At 33.1% G+C, this 12,220-nt stretch overlaps 1 protein-coding gene across 3 annotated transcripts in view; it reads right to left on the bottom strand.

Annotated features, from left to right (window-relative positions):
* Positions 1-12,220, bottom strand: part of LOC140436707 (UDP-glycosyltransferase UGT5-like) — a 39,522-nt gene that overhangs the window by 16,160 nt on the left and 11,142 nt on the right. For all 3 annotated transcript variants that reach the window (XR_011950301.1, XM_072525755.1, XM_072525754.1), the window contains exon 3: positions 5,610-6,398. Coding sequence is in view for 2 of the 3 variants with exons in the window: in XM_072525755.1 (XP_072381856.1) it covers positions 5,610-6,398 (789 nt within the window). In the remaining variant the exon portion in view is untranslated. The remainder of the gene's footprint in view (positions 1-5,609; positions 6,399-12,220) is intronic.

Genomic DNA, 12,220 nt, shown 5'->3' with positions numbered 1-12,220 from the left:
TTCCCTCGGTTTAAAAACAGTGGCAACGTCGAATTTTATAGGGAATGACAGATTGATAGATAAATTTGAATTTGAATCCATTTTTTAAATTAATTATAAAATCCCAATGGCTACTCCAAGCAAGAAGAAAGTATCTGTAGAACAACTAAATTATATGGTGGATTTTTTTACAAAAAATAAAATTTTGCTTCACGGAAAAACCAAGCCTTCAGAAGCTAACAACAAGCTTGTTGAAAAATTATGGGATGAGATTACTTTAGCTCTAAATGCTATGGGTTGTGGTCCCAGCAAATTAAAATTGCAATGGAAAAAGGTAATTAGTTGTGTTTAATATTATACAGTATTATATAAAGATTTGGTAATACAGGCACCTATTAAATTTATGATTTTTTTTAGACTTTTATTGACTGGAAAAGCCATACCAAGAAAAAGGCCCGTGATGCTATTAGAGCTAAAAATAAGACGGGCGGGGGTGAAGCAGGCTCAAAAATATTAACTCCTGTAGAGGAGAAACTAATGGCTGCCCTGTCATATATTACAGTTACGGGGGCAGATGTAAATGAGATAGGTATTAATATGAATTCAAACAGCGAATCACTGGAAATAATACAGGATAATAATAGCCCACCTGAATGCCTAGTATTTGAAGTTGTCGAGGAAACCCAAAATTTGGAACAAATTGCTGGGGCCACAGAGGATTGCAGCACAATAAATCCTGGGAGAGGAAACGTTGACAATGAAGAATTTCTGCAATATTTGGGTCGATCTGTGAACCCTTCTCATAAATTAAAAAAAAAAATCTATTGTAAAAGGTACGCTGCATTTCAGTAGAAAGTGATTTTTGTTTGTAATTTAAATTAAAAAATTGTGTAAACGTGCAACACAGTATTTTATTTTTTCAGGAAAGTCATCCAATTTGCAGAAAGCGGCAGAAGCCTATATGGAAGGACAAAAGCAGACTGCCGATATAATTAATAAATTAATTGATTCTGCGGCTAAGACTGAGACTGGCAATAAATATAAGGAAAAACAACTTCAATTGAAGGAATTAGAATTAAATATACGCTTACTAGAAGCTAAAAATAAATCTAGGGAATTAGACTTAAGGCATAGAGAAATTAGGATTAGGGAAGTAGAATTAGGACTTGATGTTGCAGATGATGATGCACAAAGTGATAGTTCTGTTGACAACCTTTTTACAACAACATTTTAGACAAATGTATATTTATCTATTCTGTTACTGTGAGAAGTGTCCAACATATAATTTTAGATATAGGTAGTAAAATAATGTAAATAGTTAAAATATATATAGGTAGCAATTATTATTTTATTTTAGTATTATGACTTGCTGAATAAATAAATAAAATACACATTTTTTACCGGTTTCTTTATTTTTTAAATATACATAAAAACTTTTTTTTATAAAATTCCTTTATAAAATATATAATAATAAAAACCCTATCGGGCTACATTACAGAACGTTTTCGAAATTAATATTCCATCATCAGTACTATCTGGATGTACATGTTTGAAGCCACTAAATATGTGGCTAAAAACCCTTTACAATATTATTTGATTAACTTTGAGTTACATTTTTTTAAATTATAAACTATAATGTTTAAGTCACAAAAGGAATTAATTACATGGCAACACAAGACTACACTGGGGTTGCTATTCCTTAGATGAAGTGTCTGTGAGGACTTGTGTTGATAGCAACTGCTATACATAAAAACATTTATTTACACAACATTAAACATAAAAGAATGATAATAGGTCAAAAATTCAAGGTAAATAATATATCCGGTGCACTTTAACTTCAAGGGTCTATTTGATAAAAAAAATAAAAAATACAAATTTTAAATCTTAATTGAAATAATTTCGTATTAACTGACTTCTTACTCTTCTGCCAGCAGCCAATCTATCATCTTCTGGCACTACAACAAAAATACAAATTTAAGTTTTATACAAAAGTATGTTAATTTTTATTATGCTTTCTAAACACCGTCAAGAAATCGCCGAAAACACCGTCAAACATTGTCAAGCAAAAGCAAACTTACAATTATTTTGTTGCAAATTTTCCTCCAGGTCATTTACAAATAGATGTTCGTCTGGCTCTATATTGTTTGACACAAGAATGTTATGTAATACACAACATGCATTAAATATATGGGCAGCTCTGACAGGACTGTAATGCAAAACTCTATGCTTTAATAGGCAACGAAAACGGTTTCACCGGCAACGGCAACGGTTTCACCTTTCAACGGCAACGGAAGTACAGTTTCTTACTGTGGTATGTGCAGACGTATATCTTCCTTCTGGAGTATTTTGTTGAGCTCCTTCTATTGGAGTTAGTAGCCAAGGTTGTAAAGGATAGCCAGAATCACCTAAAAATATATTTAACAATTATTTATTCAAAAAACAAGTTTAGTATGGATACCTAACAACCAGAATCCTCGTTCGTCATGATTGTATCTTTCTTCCATATGTAAAGAAATTCTAGACATGTTCCATATGGCTGAATCATGCATGGATCCAGGATATCTTGCATTGCAATTCAAAATTTTCAAATTTGAGTCACATATCTAAGCAAAATATAAGTTAGTGGTTGTCCTAAATTTATGAAATTTTAATACATACCAGTTGGCAATTAATACTGTAAAATCCCTTTCTGTTCAGGTATGCAAAACCTGGATGTATAGGATGATCTACAGCAGGTGCCACTATAGCAATATGTGTGCAGTCAATGCACCCTATTACTCCTGGGAAGTTAAATTTGGCCATAAAGCTAAAATTTAAACCATATTTTTAACAATTTCTGATCAGCCAGATTAACAGATTCAAATAAATATAATTACCCTTGAGTTATTATGTGTTTCTCTTCTATTGTACTGGGAAATTGAATGTACCTTTCACTTATTTGAGTTGAAAGTATTTCACTAACATTTTTTATACATCGACTAACTATTGACTGACTCATACCCAATAAAAAGTCTTGTCCAACACCTTTTTGATAATTGCCTTGGCCATAAAAATGTAAAGCACACAAAACCTGAAAGCAAACTTATTTAAATACCTCATATAACTTAGTATATACAAGTATACTTTATTATAGTACAGATAACAATATTTAATGAATAAGTTATATCTTAAGTTGCTTTACCTTTAAATGATTCGGTACATGTGTAATTCTTTTTTTCTCGGCCAAAAAAGGTTCAATTTCATCTATAAGGTCCATTGCTATTTCTTTAGGCAAACGGTACAAGCCCTTAAACAAGTCTTCAGGGATTTCGAAAGGATTACTTGCATCCCTAACAGTTCGTCTTTGAAGATTGAATATTTGCCTACAGAAACAAAAAAATAATTGATAAACAAATACACATGTATCTTTTAAAATACTTCCGATACTAAAAGTTATACCTATATCACATTTTTTTTATTACAAAATGTTCTATTTACCTTTGTAATTCTTCTTCAATTTCAATTCCAAGATTGATACCGAAATTAAATTGAAAATCCATAATGAAACTTAGGAATACAATTTTAATTCAAATATAAAAATAAAATTTGAAGTTTTAGCAAATCAAATTTCGATATCGAAAAGTCATTTCGACAGAATAAACGCTGTCGAAATCAATTTCGATTTACGATTTCGATTGTAGAAATGAAAAAAGTTATGGAATATCATTTAGGACCATTTCTATTCGACTTGACAATTTCGATTCGATTTTACTCATTTCTATCATCGAAATGAGTTACGGAATAGGTCTGATTATAGTACCTAAATATATATTTCAATTATTTATCTCATGATATTTTATGAAACAGTTCTTATTTTGATTAATACATAGAAAAACTTTACATAAAGAACAAATTGACATAGGTTTAGATTGTATTTTGTTCATACTACAAACTGCACATCTTCCCCTTAAATGAACAAATTTTGGCCAGTAATTTCCTCTATTGAACAATCTTATTTCCAAAGAAACGCTAAAATCTTGCCGTCGTTTTTTTCCTCTTGTTTTTTCTGTGGAAGGAAGCAAAACAGAGGCTACTAGTAAGGTCTCTACGAAAATCCAACAAATTTTTTAGAGGTAGCTCTAATACTTTTTTAGCTATAAAGAAACTATTTACAAAGTTTAGTTCTAGGCATGCCCAAAAAATTCGATGCTACCATTAATTAGATCTTCTGTCCAAACCGTAACATTGCCTTAGTTGGTCGTGATGGTCTATACCGCTCATAGATTCGTTATAATCTTTTATTATTTGGGGTGCTGGGATGTTGATATTTTTACCATCACGTTGTTTTCGTTTCAATGTGTTTGATTCACTCCTGTGAAAGTTGGAAGCAGCGGTGACTATGCGATTATCCTTCCACTTAAAAAAAGAAATTTCTGTATTAGAAATATGGTAGTCAAAGTCACCTCTAGAAAGTTTTTTATCTTCTAACAGGTTTTTAGAAAGATCCTTTCTATTAGCTCGGATCGTACCACACGCTAAAGTAGTTTCAGCTTTCAGTTTCTCCAGTAGTTTTGTAGTGGTGTAAAAGTTATCGAAAAAAAAAAAAAATTATTTTTTCTTAAGTTTGCTTTTGTCAAAGATAAAACAACTGGTTCATCTAAATTATATTTAGAGTATTTCCCTTGATTTTTTTAGTTTTTGCCTTGATATACTAGAAATTTTTTTACAAAGCCATCCACGTCAGAGTAACACTAGATCTTATACCCTCTTTTTATCGGTTTTATCGGATTATATTGTTTAATACTCCTCTAATACTCCTTTAATTTCCCTCAAAGAGAGGAAAATGCAATAGTTGGGTCATGTGTTGAGAGGTGAATTACTTCAAGTTATACTGGAAGGAAAAGTACAGGGCAAAAGATCAGTAGGAAGACGCCAGAACTCGTGGCTGAAAGACCTGAGGAGATGGTTCGACCGCTCATCCGCAGAGATCTTTCGCGCAGCAGTTTCCAAAACTACAATTGCCATTTGGATCGCCAACCTTCGAAAGGAGACGGCGCAATAAGAAGAAAAAGATTGTTTAATAGATTATCGGACTGAAAATTTTACAATTGACTCGTCGAAACACATTTTCTGTCCACCACAATAATTACCAAATTGAGAATTTAGACAATCCAGCAAAGGTTTAATTTTATATAACCGATCGGTATTATTTTTTGGTAGAAACTTTAACATCTTTAATATTATCCATGCCTCGAAAACAAACCAAGTTAAGTCGGTGTGCTAATCAGTGAACGAAAATTGCGTGTTTAAATTTTTCCTTTACTTTAGCTTGAAGAGCTGCTAACTAACCAGCCATTACCGCAGCATCATCATAGCTCTGGGCGGCAAGTTTGGAGCACATTCTAACTTCTAACAAGTATCACAAATAACTTTAACACATAATATTGTTCTGAAGCTATTTTCTTGTGGCATTTTAAAGTAATTACTATTTAAATGGGAATAAGCCACAGTTAAAGGTTAAAGTACGTTTATTGACGTTTCAATTTCCACTTCGGAAATCGTTCTCAAAATACAAAAAATTTTGTATTAGTAAATTAGTAAATTCAATTAGTATTAGTAATAAATTAATAAATAATATTTTTATTACTTACCCAATAAATCTGCTTGTGGAAACCATTTTCCAAGTTGAACGTTCTTGGGTAAATTTGGTATATTTCCATCGTATTTCCAAAGAACTTTTTGTTTTAGTTTTCCTAAAGCATTGACTATAGCTCTTAGTATCTCGGGTGCCATCTGAGTTGGATCAACGTTCGTACCAAGACTAAAGTACACAACTCCTTCTTTGGCTTTGTCCATAAATACTTTTAGATCTTTCGGTAACTCTTTTGCAGGCTTGATGTGGTGACCACCAATGTTGATCATGTTGGGTACTAGAGGTATAGGTTGATTGGCGCTTTCATGGGTTACCAGAAATACTAATGAAGCATTATAAAAAGCAGCATCCTGATCTGTGCATTTTGGAAAATGTTCACTCATTAACTTCTTTTGTTGGGGCATAAAATATAAGTGTTTGGTAATATAGTTACTCAGAAGTAAAACTGAGTTTACTGTTCTTTGCCACAAATTCATGTTGCTATCGTAATTTAAGAAGAAATCTGGAAAGTACGATGGTTCAAGTGGACTGCCTACCATAGGGTTTACCCAGAAACTTGGTCCAGTTACACTAAAGACAATTAATGGAGCATTGTAATGACACTGCAGAATATTTAGAGCATCTGTTTTAAAATTTTGTACAATTACTACGTCAAATTTTTCATTTGAACTAATCAATTTTTTAAAATTTTCATGGTTTAGTGCAGCATTAGTAATTTGATTACCGATAAAGTTCATAAATCCACTTATTATAAACGGATTTATATTGCCCAATTCAATATGTGATGCTAAAAATAAACAAAAATATTAAAAATCATAATAACTTTTGCGCTTTCAATATTTTGCGCTTCCATTACAAGGTGTAGAAAGTGGGCCAAAAAACGATCGATTATCGACAAGTATGTGTATGTAGTATTTTGCAGGCAGTACCCAGAGATTCGCAGCAGTTCGAACAGAGAACAGAAACACCAAGTACATCAACATAGAACGAGAAGTCCGTCAAGGGTGCATTTTATCCCCCCTATTATTTAATGTATATGCCGAACATATAATCAGAGCTTCTCTTGAAGATCGCCCTGAAGGTGCCAGAGTCAATGGAATCATCATTAACAATATAAGATATGCCGATGACACCGTAGTATTAGCAGAAACAGAAGACCAACTAAATATAGTGATGAACATATTATCAGAAGAAAGTCACAGGTTGGGCTTGGACATTAACTTTTCCAAAACCAAAATTCTGGTATTCCACAAAAACCCCCAAGAACAAGTTACACCTAACATACAAATAAATGGTATCACCCTTCCCAAAGTTCCCAAAGCTTCATATACCTGGGCAGAGAACTAAATAGTCAACTAGAGCACTCAAAAGAAATTAGAAGACGCATTGAAATAGCAAGATCTGGTTTCATGAATATGCGTAAAATGCTCTGTAACCCCAAGCTATCAGTCTCAATAAGATTGAGAACACTAAAGTGTTATGTGTGGTCTCTATTATTATATGGCTGTGAGACCTGGGCATTAAAACAGTATGACGTCAACAAATTAAATTCATTTGAAATGTGGATGTACCGCCGAATGCTAAGAATACGCTAGACCAGCAGAACTACGAATGAAGAAGTACTGAGAGCAATGTTTTCTGAACAAGTATCAGTTCAATATAGGATCCTTCTCCTCATTCCTTGAGCCCTTGTTAGGGCGTGGTAACACTCTAAATATTATTAGCTTGGTGCTGTTTCCATTGGCTGCGATGCTGTGCCAGGTTCAGTCCAATAGTGATATTGGACAATATTGGACAGATATACCCAAGCTAATGAGTGCTGATAAAAATGAGTGCTTGAAAAACCGAAATATTAGAGGTAGACTTAATAATCTAAATAACTACTTACACAAGTGGAATTTTTTTTATGGTAGATGCAAAAAAAGAAAATACAGTAGACGGTACAGTAGACTAGCGCGAAGCTTCATGCTATGTTTTCCGTATTTTTAAAATTTAAAAATTGAATAAAGTAATTTGATTATTTATTTAATGTTTATATTTTAAACAAATTACATTATATTAAAATAATTCAATAAATTATTATGTTTGCTTCTAACGCTACCTGTATAGTATTAACCAAGCATGTTGTTTACTTCTGACAGACCAGTCAAATTTAACTAAATTAATAATTACATATAAATAAATATTATTTGATAGGGCAATTAATTATTGTATAAACTAAATAAGATGTTTAAATAATTGTCATAAAAATTTAAACAGATAGATGATTCAATATTGTTATTAATTGGGTGGCATTTATGATGTTTAAATTTTGACAATCGTTGCGAATCGAATCTTTTATTGGCAGATATTCCTTTAATTTTTTACGTCTTATTTAATGTCTGTATTTTGTTACTTATTTTTTATGCAGTTTTTAATTTAGATCTGCTTAGAATAAATATAGGGTGACTAATATTGAATTGATCTAGAGTAGTGAATTGATGTGAAGAACCGCTATCTGCTGTATCTGTAGAGTAGGGGGGGGGGGCGAGTTAAGTTCAGCAGCACTTAGGCCACAATTGATCCATTGTGCATTCTCCCAGGGAGCTGTTGTCCTTAGCTCATTGTCCATCCTACCAGTTCTAGGAAGGTGAACAAGTCACCAGGAGACTTCTCCCTTGGCTCAGGTGTGCGCCAGGACTCGCCGAACGCGTACTCTCATATTAACGATAACTCCGGGAATTCACATAGGATATGCTCTACAGTTTCGTCTTCTCGTTCACACTTCCTGCATAGAAGTGTGTCTACTAGCCCCAGTGTGTGGAGGTGTTTGCTTAGTTGACAATGACCAATTAAAAAACCAACTGTCAAGCGTAGGTTTTTCCTGGTCATTTCCAAGTATTTCTTTGATGCTAATTTTGCAAGGTTACTTAGTGTTACCCTGGCAAGTCTAAATCTTTGACCTTCTTCCCATCTTTTTACGGTTTGCATATGGGAGTGACATTTGACAATTTCCGCGATTGTTGTAGTTGACCAACCACAAAAATCCCCAGGTTCTAGCCAATAGGTTAGCAATGCGTTTGCCTTTCATCCTACAGTGTCCTTTAACCCACCTCAGGATGATGGTATTACCATCCGAAGCTTGAGTTAGTAACTCGTGACACTCCGTTACTAACCCTGACGTGACACGTGGTCTATTCAAGGTTAGTAGCGCTTGTCTATTATCTGTGCAGATAAATATAGTTTTCTTGGTTATACCCTTTTGGGTCATCTCTTTTGCGGCTATGGAGAAAACAGCCAGTTCTGTCTGAACTACGCTGGCATTTTTGCCCATACCCCTTTTACCCACTTTATACTTACGTTCTGTGATCTGGAGTATATCCCGCATCCTGAGCGGGATCGTCCATTTTGGAGTCATCAGTGTATATGCAATAGGCATTTGCCACGTTTGTATCCCTATACTGTCTTGTTTGGATTTTGTAGGGTTTGTCAAGGTAAAATCAAGGGTAAAAGATCCATAGGAAGACGAAGAATTTCCTGGCTAAGAAACCTAAGAGAGTGGTATAGTTGCAGCTCAGTAGATCTTTTCAGAGCAGCCGGCAGTAAGGTACTGTCATCGCCAGTTAACTTGGCGGTGCGCACAAACCCAAAATTGCTTAGTGGCTTAGGTGGTGGTCTTTAGTATCCTCCCAGTTATCAGGTGCGTAACACTTAAGTGATTTGCAGCTATTATTTTTCAGACTTCTTATTATTTCGGATAGTTAAGTGTATTTGTGACAATTTCTAACGATGGCGTTGAAAAATAGTAGAAAGAATAATTCTGTTATCAGTGGACAATCTCGGGAGATTATATTTAATGTGTTTAATTATTTCAAAAATATTAAACTCGAAGCAGAGACCCTAAAAACTGTGAAAGAAAATACAGCTAAAGCAACAGGTAAGTTTGTACTTACAATAAATTAATTTTAATTAGACGACTTCTAAATAATAACAAAACCGCACTACGGTGGTCTATTTGGACCAAAAATAACTCTATATTTTTATTTCATTTTAATTATATATTATTTTTAAAACACAATAGTTCTATTTCCATTTATAAGGCATTTTCTTCCCACTGGTGGAAATATTTTGTTTGTTTATGTCTACCTTGTATTAAATTAAAATAGATCAAAAATAGGTGAATATTTGACATACATAATAATGTTGACAGCTTACCACACTTACAAAAAATTTAAATTATTCGTTATTTTACAAAAAATGATCCAGAGTTCAGCACAATTCTATTACACATAAAATACAGAAAAATTAATCACGTGGATAGTTTCTTAGGTTTTTTGCTGATTACACACCTCACAGCAAGCTACAATATGATACATGTATATTTGCAAAATTTCGGGTTTCCCTTTTCGTACAGTATTTTCAATGCCCTCTTTTACCTATGAAAAAAAACCTATGACAAACAAACAAACCTATGGCTTGTTTTTAAACCAGGAGGAGTAATTCAAATTTACCTTTAATTTTTTTTTACCTTTAATAATTTTATAATGCTATAATATTTATGGATTACCGTCGAAGGCCGTCATGATCAACCCAAAAAGAAGATATAATATATTTGCAGAATTTTCTAGCGACTTTCTTGGCTGTGAAACTTTTTAGTTTACTCCTCCTGGTTTAAAAACAAAACATAGTGGAGGATTTGGTTGATTTTGTGTCGGCATTCCAGATTATTGCATAACAGTTTGTCGAATATACGAGAGCAAATATTATCCTCCACGGGTGTAATTTCCTCAACAAAATAATTGTTTGCCTACGTTTGGAAGAGTATGTCATAATCCCACAGGTATTTCCCTCACTATAGTCGAAGTTGTTATTTCACGTAGATTTTACTAAAAGACATTCGAGACATTATAATATTTACTTATTTAGTGTAAAAACATGTAAAATGTAAATAATAATTTTGAAATAATACCAAGAGTTAATGGATTTTGGGAACAGCTTTGACCTTGAAAATGCCACAAAGAATATAACTAAATATCTCTTTTCTTACTCAGACTCTTTAAAGTCTTTTACAATATTTTAGAATCGAAGATATGTAATTATATTATTAATGTATTGGATTTTGACAAGAGCTATGCATTACGCCTATTTAGTACACAAGTTTATGTGAAATGTTCAAGGTCATAGCTGTTCCCGAAATCCATTACCTCGACCTGTATAATTTGTTTACGATTAAAAAGACATTAATAGATTACGTCAAATTCAAAAAAATATTACTTGCTAATGACATAAGTATTTGTATAATACAGTTAAATAGCAAAACAGGTCAAATATTTCTCAGTATTTAAAATTTGGTATTTAAAACCCATTAAATTCATGACTTTCTCCTAATGACTGATTATGAAAGCGGGCGTTAAATTAGTTAGGACTAGTGTAATATATTGTGTACTGTCTTTCGATATGGCAGTAAATATAGACATTTTTATACACCTACATCCTAGATAAAATAAATCACTATAGTTACTAATTCTTTTACAGGCATTTCCATCAGAACAATCGAAAGAATAACAAGCGAGGCAAAATGTTCTTTGAAAAATACCGGCAGAGTCCATTTTTCCAGTCCAGGCAAAAAACGAGTCAGTAGATCAATCATAGATTTGCCGGAATACCAAATAAGCGACATTCGCAGAATAATTTACGATTTTTATAAAACAGAAAAATGTCGGGTTACGGTAAAAAAATTAAAACAAAAAATTCACAACGATTTGGATATCACAATTTCACAAACATCTTTAAGGCGACTTCTACGCAAAATGCAATTTCGTTGGAGGAAAACCGAAAACAACCGAAAAGTGCTTGTAGAAAAAAGTGCAATAAGAGCTTTGAGAATAAAATATCTGAGGCAAATCAAATATTTTCGGAGTCAAAATAGGCCAATCGTGTATGTTGACGAGACCTACTTACACAGCGGTCATACTTCTTCAAAGAACTGGACTGACGAATCAACCAAGGGGTTATTTTCAAATATTTTCAAAGGTCAACGACTAATAATAGTGCATGCCGGTGGGGATATGGGATTCATAAAAAATGGGTTATTAATCTTTAAATCAGGTTCAAAATCAGGGGATTACCACTCTGAAATGAATTCAGACAACTATGGAAAGTGGTTACAAGAACATTTATTACCTAATTTACCTGCTAACTCGGTATTAGTTTTTGATAACGCACCTTATCACAGCATTCAGTTGGAGCGGGCGCCTACATCAAACTCAAACAAAAATCAAATGATAGAATGGTTAATGCAGAAAAATATTTCATTTACACCTAGTGCTTTAAAACCTGAACTGTATGAAATAATTAAATATCATAAAACTCATCATGTAAAATACAAATTCGACGAAATTCTACGTGCGCATGGCCATATTCCTTTACGTTTACCTCCTTACCATCCTGACCTAAACCCTATCGAACTAATATGGGCGACAGTCAAAAATAATATAAGGCAGAAAAACGTTACATTTAAGCTAACTGACGTACAAAAACTCGCCGAGGAAGAATTCACTAATATTGATGCAAATGAGTGGAGAAAACGATGTTACCATGTCATTAAGAAGGAAGATGAGTATATGGACA

The sequence above is a fragment of the Diabrotica undecimpunctata genome, chromosome 3, assembly GCF_040954645.1.
Source record: "Diabrotica undecimpunctata isolate CICGRU chromosome 3, icDiaUnde3, whole genome shotgun sequence".
NCBI classification, from domain to species: Eukaryota; Metazoa; Arthropoda; class Insecta; order Coleoptera; family Chrysomelidae; genus Diabrotica; species Diabrotica undecimpunctata.
The sequence above is the reverse complement of the archived record's forward strand: the minus strand, read 5'-3'. Positions and strand labels throughout refer to the sequence as shown.